We start from the raw sequence: 19967 nt of genomic DNA, 5'->3' as shown, positions 1-19967 counted from the left end.
GCTATTACTACGTGACTGAGCCACATGCAGACTGACGGGGGAGAAGCCAGTGGTCTTAAAGGAGGAAACGTTAATATTAAATAAAAAGAAAAAAAAAGTCTTTCCTGATCTGAAATGGCATTTATGGAAGAATTTTGTTCCAGAAGAGTAATACACGTCTTGTTCACACATTAACCCCAGCAGAAAAAGTATGATTGTGACAGATGCCATTTTCTTAGCACACATCTCAAAGCGATGATATTTAAGGGATATGTACAGATGAAATCCCGTAATTGCTGGCTCAGAACACATGTCAAAACCTCACATCTTCATACACCAGCTCAAAGCCCAATCCCCATCTCACTGCAATTCTGTAAAAGGTCAGCACCATAAAGCCATCTGACTTTAAAAGCAAAGTCTTCACCAGCACAGAGAAGAGCAGTGGTTCTTGGGGTACACATTCACTTTGTTCAAGCCACTGAAGCCTCCTTTTCCCAGGGAAAAGCTAAAAATGAAAAAATGGAATGGCAAACGTGTGATAAAATACAGCATGGAAATTTTCTTTACCATTGCATGCTGGCAAAAATCAAGTCCTCACCATAAAACCTGTGCCTTGGCATAGATACGTAAAGATCTACTTCCACTGTGAGCGCCAGTCAAAAATTACATCTTGAATCATCAATGACAGGAGGAACTCAAAGTCATATTTCTCTCCCACACTATACTACACGTGCCTCTTCCATTCGAGTTATTCCAATCATTTCTCTTTCCTCTTACACCCGTTCTCGATAAGCTGGATGCCAACAGCATTTTCTGTTATCACACTAAAGCCAAGAAAGGAAAAAAATTGGCCTTTAATCATTTTGAGACATGAGGCAAACAGTATTTCTCTAAGTATACGTGGAAAGCATGTACATAAGAAGAATACAAGTATTTTTAGTTTCCTAATAGCCAAACCTCGGACAGATTCTTCTGGATTTCTGCCTCCTTCATGTTTCAGCACGTTTCCACTTCAGCACTGTTGCTGACTTCGACTGCCTGACAACATATGTCTTTTTCTGGCAACACAGCAAATGTAGACCAATCTATTATTAGATTAGCCTCTTCAAAACTGCAAAGCTCTCACTGCGTATGGAAGTAATACCCGAGCTTGCACAGAGCAGGAAAGCATGTGTAGGATGCAGCAACGGCATCGTTTCAGTTTGCAAACAGCACTCAGGCCGCCACGGGAGAAGAAAGCAAGCAGGAGAGCATCTTGGTTGGCCTCCAGAAGCGTCTCCTCAAGACATTTGGTCCCCAGGCCTGCCTGGATCACACGGGCAATAATATCGGAATGAATGAATGCGACTTCCACTGGTTCTGGGTCAGACACTAAACACACGCTTGTGGGAATCCTGCTATGGGTCACTTGAAAGTTCAGCACAGATGATGATCTTCAGGGAAGCCACAAGTCCTATCTTCTCATTTATAAGGAAACTACTTAGTTAATGGTTGCCTAGGCAGGGTAGAGTGCTGCAAAGTTGTTTGTTCTATGGAAAAGATCCTTCCCAGCAGCAGTTGGGCGCCCGGCCTCCTCACATTCAGAAACCACGGCCAAATGCCATTCAAAAGCAGTATGATGCCTGAAAGCCATTCAAATGCAAGTCTGGAGGTAGCCCAAAAGTTTGCCAAGAAGAGGTTGAACTGAATGGGAATTAAGAAGCAGCAGCAGCAAGTTGATCTGAGTGAATACGAAAAACATAATTTGTTGGGTTTTATTCCAGGCTGTCTTCTCATTTTAGATGAGAAGGGATTTGCATGCTTCACTCTGTACATTATCATGACAATATATATTCTTAGTACAGAAAGACAGTCTCATGCTAATCATCTAATTCTCAGTGATCTTAACTTCTTTGCAGTTCTATGAATAATGACAAGAGGTGGATTCCACTACGACATATTGTGAAGTGTATTTAGGAAAGCAGTAAAGAACACTTGTGCTAATGCATTTTGACATATTTGTGTAACATGTTAAGTACTTTACACCATCTAATTACAAGACTATACAGTCAAATGGCACTGAAAATTGCAAACTGCGAAAATGGCTGGTGTTTTCTAAACAGCGTATTTGTTTGTTGGAATCACAGAATGGTTTGGGCTGGAAGGGACCTTAAAGCTCATCCAGTCCAACCCCCTGCCATGGGCAGGGACACCTTCCAGCAGACCAGGTTGCTCAAAGCCCCGTCCAGCCTGGCCGGGAACCCTTCCAGGGACGGGGCATCCACAGCTTCTCTGGGCAGCCTGTTCCAGCGCCTCTGCACCTTCACGGGGAGCAATTTCTTCCTTATAGCTCATCTAAACCTCTCTTCTTTCAGTTTAAAGCCGTTACGCCTTGTCCTATCACTACCTGCCCTTGTAAGAAGTCCCTGTCCTGCTTTTTTGTAGGTCCCTTTAGGTACTTGAGGCTGCTCCAAGGTCTCCCCAGAGCTTCTCTTCTCCAGGCTGAACACCCCAGCTCTCTCAGCCTGTCCTCCCAGCAGAGCTGCTCCCCTGTTAAAAGGAGCATTGTTGTTCATATGAGCTGTTTAAACAAACTCCACACTACCGTCCCTACCAAGGGAAACACTGAAGATGTCACAGCACCGTTACAAATGGTGAAAGGGCAGCGGCAGCATTCCTTGTAGGCATTAGTTGTGCTCAGATCTAGGACGGAGACGTTAGCAAATAAAATCAGGGACCGCCTGAAGAGTCACTGTGATAGTAGAGTTTAGTTCATTACAGAAAGTTAATCATTTTCAAAACCAGCACAGAACAAAACTAACAGATTTGTGGCCAAGGAAAGCAAGTATTCATGAAGAGACACAAATTCAGGGAAGTCCTACAACCGGTCTGTGCCAAAACCTCCGACGCGATAACCACAATGGTCTTGATTAATCCATAATAATAATAATGACAGTTTAAGCTAGAGATTACATTGTGTAAAGTTAAAAGGGGAGACCTTCAGTCAACCCCTCTTCTTGCTACTTTTGTGTTGCTGGGAAAGTTATCTAAGCCTTTATTTAGACTTTGAGACAACTGGGAGCAGAATAAAAGAAAAATTATTGGCACCCTGAAGGAACAAAAGTCAAGAAAGAACACAAAAAGGGTGACCTGTGATACGGAAAATAAATAAATAAATAGATGCAGATGTGCTGAAGAAGATACCGATCTAAAATACAGCTTACTGATAAAGCCAGGACACATGGCACAAATAAACAAAGATTATTCAAAAAAAGTGTCAGCTGAGAATCTACCGTATTTGCCTTCATTAAACCATTATCAAACCATGGTTCAAGTGCTCATCAGAACAGTTGCATGTGGCCTGGACTACAAGAGCCCGTGCAAATGACATTACTACTGCAAATGAAAGATGAGCACTAGCTTGAAACAAACCCAACTACTAATTCTGATATTATTTCTATTTGAGTCAGACTTGGTCAGTACAGACTTCCCAAGCTACAGATTAAGCAAAGCTACAATATTCTACAGTTATCTTGCAACATAACCACAGCACTTTTTTTTTGGTTCTATAAAGAGACATTTGGAATTTATTTTGCATGACTAGCAAAGCCCATGTCATGATGCTTTCACTAGTCAAATCACAGCGCTGGCGATACTGCTTTCTAAAACTGTTACTTGGGATATTAAAACATATCTTTCCTTCATTTGTCATGACAGCATTCTCTTAAATCTTTCTAAAAAAAAAGAAAAAACGACAATTAGAAAGCAACACGCAACTTGGCTGGTTTATTTTTCTCCCTTCGACAGACATCCACCATTGTATTTATGAAGATTCTGTAAGAAAATCTGTTTTATCTTGACTTAAGTGTAGAAATAAATCCTTGCCAAATGTGAAGAGAGAAGCCAAACCTAGACTGAAGTAGTAGTAAGAAAATACATCCCATGAAGCAACCAAGGCACGTTACATGCTGGAACGGAGTGGAAAGCTCAGCTTACTGAAGGAAACTATATAAGGGAGATGAAAAGGTCCAAATCCACCCGAGTGCAGCTCCCTCATTAAGCCACTCCAGCTGACGAATGTGAAGGACGCTGGTTCCCCATCCCCACACGACTGCCAACAGGCAAAGAGGCTGTGATGTTTAGCAGAGACATACTGCAGGAAATATAAATGCACTTTAAGACCATGCAAGCGTTACTGCGCTCATCTGTTACTTGTCCATTGAAGGAGCTAAATACAGAGATTTTTTTGGTGAACTCAATGAGAACAATACATAAACCAATGCCCTTAGGTGTTAACACATCTTCTATACCCAAGACTTGTCCTGGGCATAAATCTGTAGACTAATTTATTTACTGACCTGACGTAATTAAAACTTATTCTTAGCACAGATTTTTCTTCCCGGGTCATAAATTATTTCAAGTGAGCTCTGCTGCACACATTTTCCTTGGAGCATCACCACTCACCACCTATATTAGTGAATGGGGCTGAATCAAAAAGCTGGATTTTAACTTTATCGCTCTGGCTGATGTCCAGATGATGGAAGTGCCAGGTGCTTGGCAAGAATCCTTCCTTCCACACACAAAGTCACCCAGTCACCTCCAAATGCCCACCTGCACTTTGGGACTCTCAGCATTCCCAGCGATCAGGGTGCTCGAGGGTGCAAAGCACAAGGACGGGAACGTGCACCTCACTTCACACCCCCGCAGGGTGACATTCCTTTTGTTTTAGCATTCTTCCCTGATATTTAGTGGTACTCGATACGGGCACTTATAAGGATGTTGTAGATACAACACACCTGAAAGATTAACTGCAGCTCAGAAAGGAAGCGCTCTGGGTCTAAAAAAAAAAAAATCAGCTACAGCAACATAATTTCAATTTTCCTGAAGTAACCTTAAAAAAAAAAAAAAATTACCTCACCTCTACTTCTCATTCATAGTATTTTTATCTTCTCTGCCATCTTCCCAAAAACAGGCAACAGAAGCTCTTTATAAATCAAAACTAGGAAGTCACTTCTTACAGTTTCAAGATTAACCACTTCCTCTTAGTTTGAACTCAAAAAAATACATGCCAGCAAGAAACATTTCATGGAAGGCACTATTCCATTTTGACATAACTGAGCCCATCAAGTCTCACAAGTGTCCCCAGGATCTGCTTTTTTCCCCTCCAACTGTTAATGCAAGTCATGGTTAACGTTGAGCTTTCACTAGACAGAGTCTCTCTCAGCTTGACTACAGCCCTGCTTGCAACTTAAGGAGTTCTACTTGCAACGTAAGAGCAAATTAAATGAATTTAAGCCAAGAAGTTTATTGAATCCTGTCTTCATGAGTTCAGGGCTTTCTGGTTATTTCGATATATAAGCAAAACCCAGTTGTACCAAGGGGTCTTGTGTAGAGTTCATTAACATAGCCATGAACAGGCAGGAGGAGCAAGGACGTCTCCTTTCAGCCCAGAGCACTTCAGGGAGAACAGAAGACTGCCTGCAAGCCCTCTATGCACATTCTCCTCTGCTAACCCAAAACTTGAATTCAAACAGATGTCCTCCCCTTTCTGCACCTCCCCAAAAATTTTATCAGGAACAACAGTGTAAAGGGACCAAGACCCTAACAGCATGAACAATGTCACAGCTCTGAGACCCAGGAGATCTGAGAGCAGCTGATAATAGAAATATTCAAAAGATAAAGCAGCCTTAGATAACACCTTCCTCCAGTCGTCCCAGACGACGACGTGAGGACAGTGACCCAGCAGGCTGTAATCACTAAGCCAGATCCCTTCCTAGGAGTGAAAGTGCCCAAGACCGGTGACATTTCCAGGCTCCACGGCTGGTGGGACGGGAGCAGCTCGTTCCCGGGGCCGGCGGTGACACCTCCCGGGTGACGGATCCAGCCCCAAAGGCCACAGGCGCGTTTCCACCACGAGGTGGTGAGCAGGGAGCTTGTGGCCATTGCTACTGAGCTAAGCCTACACGGCAGCAAGGAAAGCTCTCTTCCCTTTAGGCAAACCCATAAATTACATCAGGAATTATTTCAGTCCGCTAATTTAGAGTGCAATGCCTTTGTAGTTATAAATAGGGCGAGACAAGACTCTTATCCACTTTAAAACAGCGTCCAGAGACTCGACTCTAACACCTTGCTCCACGCTGGTCCTATGGGCCAGCCTGTGACTCAGCCTCGACTGGTGATACAGGTCTAAAACTATCCCTGTGGAGAAGTATGGGGATGGAAAATCAAACCAAACCTCATAATATGCTCATTTATTGTGCTAACGGGAACTAAATGAGCATCTCAGGCATCACTTTGCTCATCTTTTATTGCTGTTCTTCCTCCGGCTTTTTTTTTTTTTAACCAATCCGAAACAAAACAATAGAGCAATGGCAAAAACATTTGAATTCCCAAACTTGCAAAAATCATAAAACTATTTGCAAAGATGAAACTACTGCCTGATGCATAGTGCAGCATTGCCTGTACTAACTTCCTTTTCCAAGGACAACAGTAAAAGTGCCCATCACTTCTTATCACCTCTTATCCACGTCCCTTAGTTTTTTCCTTTTGGTCTGATGCTCCCCTAAAGCGTCTTTCACCATATTGTTTATAGTTTCATCACTGTTAATGACAGGAAAGTTATTTTTCAAATCTCCATAGAGGGTCAACGAATCAAAATAGTAAGAGTTCCTTGCTTTGGGAGAGAATTCTGTGATCAAATCTCTGAAGGGGAAGCTGGAGCAGTAAATGAAAAGGAAGCTTAGTTTGTGTGCGTTGGAAAGGATTAATTTACTATCTAACAATTAACTAACCGATCCAGACACACCTTTTCCTTTTCTCTCTTTGCTATCCCAGCCTGCCAGCCCTCTTAAAAGCCCTTCTATTGTGAGCCAACTTACCCACACGAGACATGCAAAAGCAATTCTTTCTTTGAAATAGTCCATCATTAAGTTAAGCAGAAGGTAACTGTGCTTTAAAAACTTTTTTTACAGCAATAACAGTATCCGCTGTTCACTGTCAGAGCTGAACTCACTTTCAGCACGAGACAGAGAGGTGGAGAACAACACAGATTTTTCCTTAACCACAGAATTATCTTCTACGAATCAGAAACTGAACTGAGAAACACATTACAGATGTGGGTGTGGGACCTAAGGTTTACAGTTGAAAACAAAGCACGATTTAATGTACAACAAAGGCTCATTAATACATTTTACCAACTGGATCCAGAAGGATCATCTTATGAGGACAATGCAAACGCTGAGAAAAAGAGTAAGCCCTGTTTCCTCTCCCCTTCCAAATCAGGCACTATCCATCAGTACTGGCAAGTTTGATTCTCTCGTATATTATTCTTTTAATGCCCTCTGCGGCAGAATATTGACTTTGAAATCCTACCAACAATAAAATACAATCGAGTTTTCATAAGTGCAGTGCTGCTGCAAATCCAAACCCAAATATTTGGGGTACATAGTAGCTATTATTGTGTTCAGCCAAAAGCCAATGATTATTTTGTGGACGGCACTGAAAAACACAGACTGCAGAGCATGTGCTTTTTATTTCAAAGATGGGAGAAACCCAGGCTCAAACCTACAGGGGCAAGAGGTTCTTAGGATATCGCTCCAAGATATAGAAGAAGGAGGAAGAAACAGCAAAACTGTTGTGGAATGGAACTGATGAACTTGTTTCCCTGCAGGAACCATAAACACAATTTTCCCAGCATGGGACATAATAGTTCTCCCACAAATTACTAAAATATATTTCCAGCGCTCAATATAGAAAGCTAGATGCACAAGGAAGGTTTGCAGCTTCAATGCAGGCAGTAATTGAGAACATGTGTGGCGGGGGGATTGGAGGGGGAGGAGGACAGAACAAGCCATTCTCCATCGAAACGGAGCGGCAGGAGAAACATGTTTCAGTCCTTGGAATTTTCAAAGGGCTTCCATTTGCAAACGGGTCCAAAACCTCGCGTTCTAACTCCATCCAAGGGGGAACGCTGCCTGCGAGTCTGCACACCGACCCCAAATTCAATGCACATTAACAATTTAAGAGCCATTGTTGAGCCTGAATAAAGAAAAAAATAATAAAAAATAAGGTTCATCAACTTTGCCTTAAGCACAGAGGGTGGGTTTAGTTTCTTGTATGAACTAGGGACACATTTACAGGAAAAGCACCTTTGACTCCACTCATTCTCCCAGGCTCTGCTTTTGGGTCCTGCCTAACATGGGTATTAACTAATCCAGTGATGAATAAGCAGAGTGATATTTCTGCATATTCTAGTTGACATTATGTGCAAAATAACATTGTAGATGTGCCTGCAGCCAGCTTTCCATAAACCTGTAGTGTTTACTCAGAGGGACTGAAGGGAACCTTCATTTGCTTCCTTTGCTAATGAAGCAAGAGGAAGCTGCTCTTGTGACAATTCTCCCTGTTTTTTTGGATAAAGTGCCCTATACATATAAGCAAAGGGGAAAATGCATTTCAAATTTTTTTTTTTTTTTAAAGGCAATCCTGACAATTCACAAAGTTTCAGCCTTGGTCTCTTCAGGCTGTGAAGGAAAAGCCCACGGTAAAGGTAGAAGCATCGAACTTCTTCCCAGGCCTACCAGACCCAAGAAAAAACATGAGAAATCATTCAGCAAGTGAACATTACACGGCTCAGACTAAATTCTGTAGTTTCTGAATACTGCTCCTGCCGTCGAGGTACCAAATCAATACCCAAAACAAAAGCCAGAGCTCCTGGAGAAGTAAAGTCCACTGATAATGCAGAGTGGGTCACTGTTTGCATCAAAACCAGGGTCACGGCCAGTTTTCCATGGTCTCGTAGACGTTTCTTGTTGCTCGGTCGCTCTGCAGGAACATCGCGGCCACCCCATAGGGCCTCGCTGGGTCTGTCTCGGATCCCTGCGGGGCCACAAGTGTGAAAACCATCAAACAAGCTCGAAAGCAGCTCAGATCAGGGCCTCAAATCAGTGCTCCAAACTCTCCAGACATTAATGCAGTTACTCAATCCCTCGCTGTGTTCTGGAAGATGTTTGCTGGCTGCTTCAGCTGTCTGCACCGTACCTGTAGTGCCAGCAATATTTGGGTTTTCACCCTTTCCCAGTTTCATCACAAGAACTGTCTCGTGCTCTCTGCACAGCACCGAGCACAATGAGGCCCAGACATTTCTAGAGAGCGTGTGACACAAAAGTGTGCATTAGGAATACTGGTTTGTAAGGCTGGGAAGTTTGCTGGGTGGTAAGAAAACAGCTGCTTAGAGTCAAGGATTCATAAACTAAGTTTCCACCTAAAAATCTTATAATGCCTGGTGACTGAGTAATAATATGGCAGGTGAAATACAAAGTCAATAAATGGAAATCAATGCATACTAGGGAAAAAAGAATTAAATTCTGAATGAAGAATAACAGGCTCTAAATGAGCTATTACTATTACCACTCAGGAAAGAGATTCTGGAGTCACCATGGGCTGTTCTCCGAAAGGGTCGAGGCTTCTAAAGGAGCGGAGAGAACAGGAATAACCAGACAGGGAGGCAGGAACATCTCATTACCCCAAAGCACAAATAAAAGCAGCGCATACCCACCCGCCAAGTACTTCGTGATCAAACCACCCTAAGGTTACCAAATGGGTTGGAATTCAATCGGAAGAAACACAGGGAAGGGGCCGAGAGCGACCCAAGGTGAGGATCGCAAGAAGTGACAGCTCAGTGTGGGATTATGGGAGAGGTTATTAAGGCCAAGGTGATTAAAGAAGAATAACTCACTGTCTCACGAGGTGCGAAAGTGGGGCATGCCATGAATTATCTGATAGCACAAAGTTTTCCACTTTAAAACCTGCATGATTTTGTACATACATGAGGGATGGCCAGATAACAACACAAAAGCCAACAAACACAGGGAAGAGATGGGTTAAAGGAAGAAGAGTTCACTGGTGAACACGGTGCCCCGATGAAATCTTCCCTGTAGGACATCTTGAACTTCTGGATCCAGAGGATGCTCCAGGGTATGTACACAGGCCCCTTTTCACTTCCCTGAGCACCGCAATCAGTGCTATAGGAGACACAGTGCTGGGCAAGACGTGACTTTGCTTCGACCGCCCTTGTATTCCAAACGGTAGCACGACTCGAAGCAAGGGTAAGACAGGAAGACATAGAATGAAATATCGACCTGCGGGTCTCCATCCTTTTTCTTTTTTTCTTTCTCTTTAGGAAGTACCTGTGGAATTCTGGCGATCTCGGACATCTCCCACCCTTCAGGGAACTGGCCCGAGGGCCAATTGGCCCCAAACACAGGCAGCTGCAGGGCAGAGCTCTATGTCATTGCCCCTTCTGGGTCCTTCCAGGCGTTAATCCCAGAGAGATTCCTCCTGCTGAGTTGCCACCTTGGGAGAAACTTGTCAACATCTTTCCCAGGGTGGGGAAGAGAGAATTCCCAGCACTAAGCTGAGTTGCTTGTCTGGCTACGGTAGAACAGAGCCCACTGCCTCAGATACAACCCCAGAGAATTCCGTGTTTCACATTCCGATCCTCGAATTCATGTTTCCGAGCTCATACACCAGGGTGGGTAAAAGGGGAGTATAGAGTCAAAAGTCAGGTAAAGCCTGTTCCCAAGACATAGCCTCTTCTGGCATAGCTCTCACGGTTACTAGATCTGTAAAGTATTTTTTAGACAAGATGGACTGTGCTGGGGAAGGGGGATAGAACAGAACCGTGTCAGGAAAAAAGTCAGCATTTTAGTAATGGTTTAGAGGTGTCAGGTACCAGAGTGTTCAGTGATAGCTGTCATCTTAGTCAAATTAAAAAGCATCTAAATGGCAGTGGTCTGTCTGGTTTAAAGAGGCTTTTAAAGCCTACAGGAGCAAATACAATGCATTGAACATGCTGGGAAATCCTTTGCAGCAGCAGAGGTAGCAAGAAGTTAAGGTAGGTCTAAGTGAGAGCCTGAGAGCACAGATAACATCTTTCCATTTCCAATTGTCTCGGACTGGATAGGCATTTTGGAAGCGAAAGGAAATTCTGTGCCTCCGGCAGGTTTTAATACTTCAACAGATTTTCCCCTGCCCTACCCTCTTTGCTTTAAAATGCAGACGAATCAAGTGCAGAACCATTTAAAATACCACTTCGCAGGAAATTCTAATCACCGTTTCACTTTATGTTTTACTGCATTGTTCATTCCCTGCTTCCGAGAAAAGAAGAAGAGGTTTCAGTAACCAACAGTCCATAAACACATTCTCTGGAAACAGCCAAAGACTGCAAAATAGCTGGGCCTTACGAAAGACCCAACAAGCTGTAATCATCTATTTGTGTCCTGTCCTCACAAAATGCTGTGCAGGTTAAGTATTAAAACTGATCGAAAAAAATTAAAGCAACAAAATAACAGCTGTCAAAGATTTTACTTAAAATCCTGAAATCACTAGCTGGGATTAAAAAAAAAAAAAAAACACAACACAAAACTGCACAATCTTCCTCTTGTAAGGGTTCGTGGAAGAACAAGTACTCTCAGAACAATACAAGGCTGCATCATCAAAAGACATCTCCAAACTATGAGAACTTGTATCTTCCTCTGTGTGCAGTTGTATTGAGACCCACCAAAAACGAACCAGGGTACGGCTGGGCCATATCAATATCCCCTCCATCCCGGGCACCTGCTGGGAATCCTCCTGACTCATTCTTCCTTCCAACAAGTGGTCAAGTGGAAAAACCAGAAAATACACTGTCGGATGTTGCTTTTAATTTTTATCAATAAACAAGTTTAAACCATCGGATGACTCAAAAAGGGAAGATGAGACACCTCAAGCACCCATGGCACCTGTGTGCTCCTACCACACCAGCTGGGCTGAAAAACTCCAAAGGGAAAAACTCCTCTCACGTGGAAAAATGCAACCAGCCCAGGTGCCCAAGAGCTCAAGCCTGCAGCATCAGTATCCAAGTTGGAAAGGAAACAAGTCAAAAATATCAGTAAGCTGAGCCTTTAATATAAAAGGCTCTTCTGTCACCTCAGTTCTATACTTACTTTTTAATTTAAGTACTTCAACAATATAAGATTCCAGGATAACAGAGCTATGCAGAACGTATCTATAGCTCTAGGGGCAAGCACAGCGCTGTGAACTGAGGGGTATGCCCAAGGCATGCTGACAATCCCTTTCCACTCAAATCCAGATTTAAAACACACTTCACAGATACAGTTGAGGACTCTCATTCATTGCCTGCATGAGTCCTTTCTGCCAACGATATTTCAAAACATTTCCAAGCATGATCATAAGACAGAAGCTTATTGGTTCATCTGGGTGAAGAACCTAAATGTGCCTAGTGCTTCCTGAGTCCAATGAAAAGTTTGTTCTACTGAGGAACCACAATCAGGACAACGACAAAAACTTCAGGTGAGATGCAGCCCTGGATTTTGGGTAGTATAATGCAGAACACAAAGATATCAATGAAAGTTTACAGCCTGACTCACACAACACAATTCTCCCTTCTCCAGAGATACCTGTGATTAGCGCCATCAGAGAGTTTTCTCTTAAAAATACATTTATGTCCCAGAAAACACTTGAATACCCTTGAAGAAGATACAAAACTAAGTACAATGTTGAACTAAGACAATCACAATAAGAACTAGAGAACACAATCATTGCTAGGCTGAGAGTAGACCTGATAGGGAACCGCTAAATTACTATTGTCAAGGAACAAAAGAAGAAAAAGGCTCTTAGAAAGGCACAATTCCACGTGGCTCCTATTTGCTGCTTTTCTCAAGTAGACCTCAAAGCACTTTCTAAAGAACGTCAGTATCAGTATCAGGTTTTATTGCATCTCGGCTTCATAGGACAAAGCACGAAAATAGTAATTCTCTCTGGCCTCACACAGCCCGGGCAGGTCTGAACATTTAGTGCTCTTCTAGCAAGTCCTCTAGTAGAATAAACAGTTCATAACAGCTAAAGAACATTTTTAACCTATGCTGAGAGGATAAAGGGAGCGCAGCCTTGGGCAACATACAAGACTTTGCTTTCAAGCCAAGACACTGGTTTTTTCACAGCAGAGAGAATCAGGAACAAACCCACCTGCTGTCTGCAAGCTCTACAGAGCGAGAAAGGGAGGAGATAAGGAACAGGACAGGCCCACAGGACAGCAGGGTCTGGCCCAAACCACCCGCACCTCGCCATCCTCATCCACGGATCGATCCGAGCAACAGCATAAAAGCTGGAAAAGGAAGTAACGACCTGAAAAACAAAATTCAGTCCTGTACAGAGGATGAATATGCATAAGACTCTTTAAGTACGATCAGGGATCTCGATGTCGTGCACAGGTCTCCAGCAGGATCTGGCCTCCCATAACCAGATGTCTCCAGCAGCAGCTTCAGGAGGTTTCACGCTCCCGTCCCACGTAAAACTTGGGGGATTTATAACAAAACTGTCTGGAACCAGGACTTCACTGCTGGGGGAACAGAGTGCAAGACAGTCTGGGAAAGGCAGATCTCTGTTTCAACATGGACAACTTCTGTTTTGCTGAGCCCAAGGCTTTACTGTCAAGCTCACACTTGGAGATAAAGTCTGCAGGCTTTGTTCTGGCAGCAATTAATTGGCTTAGTCACCATTTTTTCCTGCTGTCGTTGACCTATGTCAGTAAGTAAACAACATGGGCTTTTTGATCAAAGAGTGAGGGGGTGGAAGCTGCTCAAAGAACAGAAAACAATCCAAAATGAACCTCTGATCTTAGAGGCTGTTATAAATCAAGACGGGGAGCTACAGAGAAGGTGCTAGGAAACCCACTGGTTATTGCACAAGCTTTTCTTCGCTCTGTGCCAAGATTCAAACCCCACTGGAAGGTTAGAACAAAACAGTCTTCTCCACAGCTATGACAGCGCGCCCAGTTGCCAAACCAAGAGTCGCCTTTGTTATTCCAGTTCAAGATACTGCATTAATATACATACGGCACCATAGACAAGACCATCTTAGTCCAAATCTAGAGCGTTTGCTATTATTCTCGATCCAGGCTATCTCAATGCACCATTCCGGTCTCTTCTGCCCACCCTGATGTCCCCTCTCCCGCTGCTGAGGCTCTGCCGACCGGCCCTTCCGTCCCCAGCACCTTCACTGCGGGGCTGGGATGTCGCACAGACCGTGGAGAGGGAAGATGAGCAGCCATGCGCTTCAGATGTAACGTCCTTGGGGCAAGCACGATCTGTTAACCTCAGCAGGGTCCCGTTCCACAATTAAACACATCTGATCTTGTCACAGTAAGAGAGATATCAACTTGAAGCACAGCAATACAATGATTAAAATTCAGATGTGGTGCAAGTCAGAGTGGTTTGGGGGTGACTAATGTCACACAAGTGGTGTGTGAAGTAACGTATTTACATATATCTGTACAATTAAAACTTCCTCAAGTAGCAACAAAACCAAAACTAAGAAAAACATAACTGAGTACTTGTGTATTAAATGAACTGGACCACATTGTATTTTTCCCTGTAGGTTATTTCCAGATCCACTTACACAGCTCTTCATAAAAGCCTGCTGAAGACATCAATCAAGCTTCCTAATGCAGAATGACTGATTTCTCTGGCTATCACGAATACATTTATATCTCAAAGAACTGAATAAATCCAACAGAGGGAAGTTACCATTCATTTATTTGCCAACGAGTTCTTTGCCATTTTGCCTTTTGCTCCTCTCCTAAAATGAGTACTGCCATGAATCGCAGAATGATCCTCTGACATACAAAACAGTCAACTCCTATCACATCAAAGAGTCCAAACAGCATTTTGCACCACAAACACCAATTTCACCCGTGGATTTAGGTGCTGTTCACTGTGAGTGATGATCAAGAATCTGGTCCATGATGGTGCTGGTGGAAGAGATGATCACTCTCCTCCCAAAGACAGGGAAGATTGGGAAAGTAGTGAGAGATTCCCTATTTTGGACCTGGTTTTAAAGAGAACAGCAGTTTTAATGCAAACACACTATGCCATTTGTCCCTTCCATATGAGTTTTTGACGTATTGGCTAATTTCTATAAACTGTCAGAGTTGTAGTTTTCAAAGATACTTAATTCATATAAGGTTCATTAAAAAGGATGCTGGATAGAAGAGGAAAGCTCGTCTGCAGCAGCAGTGAGGGAAAGGCCATAATGCAAGAACAAACCTTATTAGACAGCAAAGAATCCCCAAGGGGCATGTCCTGACCACAGGAAACCTCAGAGCTCACACCGCCTAGACTCAGAGAGCCTCGCTGCAAGAGAAAGCGAGAGGAAACCGGCTTTACTAGTTTAGCTACTCATTTTCAGAGAAGTGCAGCCTGGGCTTGCTTTGTGACGCAGAGTCCTCCTTGTTTTAGAAACTCCACATAAAGCCGTGGTGTTTCTTTATATCAATTGCCTGAAGGGGCTGGAAAACCCTATAGCGAGAATCTCCAGCCAAGGGAAGAGCACACGGACTGTGGTGCTGGTGGGAGAGAGCTGTGCCTGGGCTGGGGACACAAATACATTAATGCCACCACCCCAGAGGAGACCCAGACCTGACCCAAACCCAGCAGCCTATACACAGGCACCCAAATGTCCACGTAACAAACAGGGTCTGTCCCCGCGCTTGCTCTGGGGACATCGCCATGACTAAGGGGCATCTCTGGCCCAGGACAGGGCTCAGCCAACCCTCCCATCCTGCCCGGTCACCGCAGGCCGTGCTTCCCTCCCGGAGCTCCTCCATCATTTTGGAAGCAGCTCTCCATCTTCTTCAAGCCCTCCTCTGCTAAGAGCCAGGGGCACCCAGAGCCGGCTCTGCGATTTTGGAGGAGGGAAGGTAAGCCTGAGGTTTTTTTAAGGCTGAGGACTGGCAAACTTTCATTAAAGCAGTCTAAAAGTTTTCAGTTACCTCAACATCTGCCTGTATAAATATAACATTTCTCTCAAAGTCAACAGTGGTCTGTTTTTATCTTTGCTATCCTTTGATGTCGTTGCCCAGAGGGCTGGAAATGCTACTTAGCAGCATCACCACAAAAGCGTAGGTAGCAGGATCTTCTGCAGCAATAGCTGATGACTCAGGAATCCAATATAATTCAGCCTTCACTTTTGGCTGGTTCCGTTATCTGGATTTTCACCACACTGCAAAACCTGTACAGGGTGCTTAGTATCTTCTCCTTGGAAATGGCCACCTCTTTACCCTGACACGGCTGAAATAATTTCAGGTTTCAGCATTGCGTATTAGCTACAAGCCACTGAGCAAACGAGGCTTGAGGAGAACCTCCCAGAAAGCAGACTGGGGGAAGGTGTGTTTTAGTCATTGATATAAGAGGAAAATCAACTTAGAGCTGCTTCTGCCTCACCGACAGCAGCACCTTTGCACAGTTTCTTACCAGCCAGCCAATTTCCAAACTAAAACCCAGCAGCCAGACTTTCAAAGGTAGGCAGGGTTCCTAACAGCGCAGACTGTGAGGTTGCCATAGTATCAGCCCCGTCAAGAGAAGTGGAAAAGGAGTCAGGCGCTTCGATAGCTCTGAAAACCCGTACGAGTGAACAAAATCCCTTTGCACGTTCAGTGCCTCGTCTTACCCTGTCGACGTGGGGAACTTCTGTTTCCCACCCACGGCGCTGCCGCACCAGAGGGTCTCTTTCCCAGTAAGATGAGAAGGGACCTCGCTTGGAGCTGTTATCATCTCTAGACCCAGTGAATCCCTGAGCACTGGCAGCAGGCTGGGGGAAACCCCATCTAAGCAATCCTTGCTGTCGAAAAAGTCAAATAACTTAGAAAAACTCTCAGTAAAGCAGAGATCATTCACGTTGAGTTAATCTGGCTACGGCACAGCTCCAGCTCTCTTCCAAGCTGGTAGGAGGCAGAAGACACAACAAGCGAGATCAAAATGAGCTCGTGGTGCCAAATGCTTTCATGCTACACATGGAACAGAATGTCATCCTGCACTAATTCGTGCTATGGTTTCTTATTCATTCCTCGGCATTGGTTTCAGATACACTCAAGCTGCAGATCTTTAAATGGACATGCTAAATATAAGCTATGGAGCTGACTGACAGTTTTATTTATGCCTTTTATTTAAAGACATGACTGAATCTAGTATTGATAGTTTTTTCTCAGCACCCATGTTTGTCATGAGAAATTCCACTCCTCAGCAGGTAAGGAAATGTCACTCATCCTCCTAAGAAAAGAAATTACATCTGTCTTAGATAAACACCATTTACATCCTCCTATATAAATTGACATGTGCATCACTACACATAAATATACCAGTTATACTAACGCATATAGAAATGATTTACAATATTCCTCTGTTTTTACCAGTGTAGCAATCTTTGGATCCAGTCAGCCCTTTGGTAAAACCCAGAAAACCTCACTCCCAAGAAAGCACAATCTCCTCTGAATCACTCGTGGGTAGTATCGCAAATTTGAGCCTACAGGAATTACTTGAGCAAATGATCGTGAGGAATCTGCCAAATCAGTCTTCCTAGTTTATCTTGTTACTCTGCTGGATTTGGGGAAGACAAACTCAGGCAGCGCATGGCACCAAAGATGCCTTTCTAGGCCATTTGTATAGAAACCCACCACCATAAACGGAGTGCTCACCAGAGACACGGAAACTCAAAGGAACAACAGAAAATATCTTTGGTTAGTAAGGGACATGCTTCACCCCACGTATCACACGTGCTACAAGACTAATCCACTTTGTCAACACGGGCCGGCATCTACTTCTGCTACCAAGCAGATTTATTTTGCGTTAGAGTGGCTTTATCTTTCAAGCTATGTACTGCAAAGACAAGAACAGCCTCAACACCACAGTTTCATGAATGCCAGCCCTCCAAAGATGGGTTTGAGGCCCAAAAGGGGACATTATCCTGACTAATCTTTGTCCTAGCACAAGCCACAGATTTTGGCAGAGTCCAAAACTTGCATATAAAGCAGAACCTTAAGTGTGGGAAAACAACTGCACACATATACAGGTGCTGAGTTCTCTGGAACAAAGTCCTGTGGTTTTAATGAAGAAGAGAAAGCCAAAAAAGATACTTTTCGATTTTAAGATGCCTAAGTGTGTGTGAGGGCTCTTGTTCTCAAGAGGCAAATGCGAAGGGCAGGCGCGTTCCCTTGGGAAAAGGCCAGCTCCCCTAAGAAAATCGCCTTGCAAAATAAGAATGCAGCGCTCGCTCCCGCATTCCTCCCCAGCTTTATGTCTATGATTGAAAAGGCTTTTTTCTCTCAAGCACAGGAGTGGGCAAATTACGACCTTCAATTTCTGCCTAGATATAAAGAATATGTCCGAGAAAGCCCAGCGTGAAAACCGAAAGAGCCACAGGAGTAGAAATGCGTATGTGAGCGCACACGGTTGTTCGAAGGGCCGGGACAAGCCTGGATCTTTACCTGCACGTAACAGGGAAGAAATCTAATGGAAGTGGCAGCACTGGGACTCGGGGCTCTTCGGTGCAGCTCATGGCTTCAACATGAATTCACTGCAGTATTTTTGAGCTGGCTGCTGAAAATCTTCTTCCACGTTTTTTTTTTTCCAGGGAAAATAAGAGTAGAAAAAAAAGCATGTCAACCTCTCAGGTGTACTCTGAGCTTCCCAGCTGCGGTGAAGCACTGTATTTCATAGGCGAGGCTTTCACCCAGCATCAGTAAAGGAGCCGATTTATTTTATTTTCATATGATAGTTCAGTAGATGTGGTAAAACACTACAATCACAGAGGAAAGCCAGAAAATATAAAATGTATGCAATTGGGGGTAACATATGATGGCTTCTGCTACTACTACCACAACTTGCTAGGGGTTTATGACAAGCTATCTATTCAGGACTTTAATTCAGCTCTCAAGAAGTTTGCAATCATCCTTAAAATTCATGAAAATAAAGTGCACTGAAGTGCCAAAGCATGTGGAAGAGATAAGGAGAGAAGTATTCAACAGTGGACATATAAGAGCTTATGTACATGCTCTGTGTGTTCATATACCTGTTCCTCAAGATGCCACTTCTTTACATTCATCTGTCATTTTGGGGGGAATTGCAGAATACTTCATTTCAAAACACAAGCAGTTGCCAATGCATATTAATGAACATTAGCGCTGTCAGCACGCTGCCGTACTGTCAAACGGGCAGCTGTGCAACTTGCTGATTTTCAGGATTTTGAAGCACAGAGGTAGGTGGCTTTGCGCACATATTATTCAGCTGCCCAAGGAGAAAGAACAAACAACCCATTGTGTCCATCCGAGAAAGAAAAAACCCAACCTGCTGTGGCGAAGACAAATGACTTTTTAGTAATGCTGCCGGGGACACTGTTGATGACAAATGCTGAATTCTGGCTTGAATGTGTGGGGTGGGAAGATTAAACGTGCTCTGCCATTTAATAAACTTTACACTAAGCTCTGTATTTCTCTGCCTCACTCCCTTATCAAAAGAATGAAGCAACTTATCAGATATTTCCAGGCATGCTTCAGATGTTATTACCAACGTAAATTATATCAGCTGCCTTTGCTGCTAGAAAAAGAAATAAAAGGTGAGACATAGGTCAGAAGCCCACAGTTTGGAGCAAGTACTGTCACAAACGTTAATTCCTTTTGTTACAAAACCGAAGGCAAGATTATACGTAAAGGGTCATATTTTAGCCATCAGATAATTTCAACAAGTGCGGAGGCAAGAGGAGCAAAGCCTTGGTGCATTATTAAACCAGAACCAAGTACAAAGAAACCCAGTTAATCACAGAAACTGCTGGCACCTTCTTGTCCCTGTGTGTCCATCTTGTACCAGCAACGCAGAAATTGCTGGCACAGAATTGGGGGAGTATCATGGAAAGCAATGCTCCCCACAACGCTTTTACCAAACTGCGGCAATTTGATGTTGCACCATGATACCAAATTTGCGATTTTTTTTTGCTTGTCAAATCTTATGACTGCCTCGTTGCTGATATATCTAGAAACAGATGAAGTTTTCATGTAATCACACGCCATTAAAAAAAAAAGCCCTTTTTAAATGAAGAAGCTAAGCTAGACTTCACAGGCGTGGAGAAAGATCCTGAAGCATTAACCCACAACTCAAAACCAAGATGCCAGATTATGTGCA

General features: G+C 43.6%; 1 protein-coding gene across 2 annotated transcripts in view; it reads right to left on the bottom strand.

The window, feature by feature from the left end:
- CASTOR2 (cytosolic arginine sensor for mTORC1 subunit 2) overlaps positions 1–19967 on the bottom strand; it is a 117228-nt gene that overhangs the window by 57221 nt on the left and 40040 nt on the right. Inside the window, exon 1 of one of the 2 annotated variants that reach the window (XM_065646982.1) lies at positions 16465–16583. The exons of the other annotated variant lie outside the window; for it this stretch is intronic. Coding sequence (XP_065503054.1) covers positions 16465–16568 — 104 coding nt within the window. The 5' untranslated portion in view covers positions 16569–16583. Of the gene's footprint in view, positions 1–16464; positions 16584–19967 lie in introns of those variants that run through there. 2 annotated transcript variants of the gene reach the window in all.

The sequence above is a fragment of the Caloenas nicobarica genome, chromosome 17 (genome assembly GCF_036013445.1).
Source record: "Caloenas nicobarica isolate bCalNic1 chromosome 17, bCalNic1.hap1, whole genome shotgun sequence".
In the NCBI taxonomy this organism is placed as follows: domain Eukaryota; kingdom Metazoa; phylum Chordata; class Aves; order Columbiformes; family Columbidae; genus Caloenas; species Caloenas nicobarica.
Note: the sequence above shows the minus strand (reverse complement) of the source record. Positions and strands in the feature narration are given on the sequence as shown.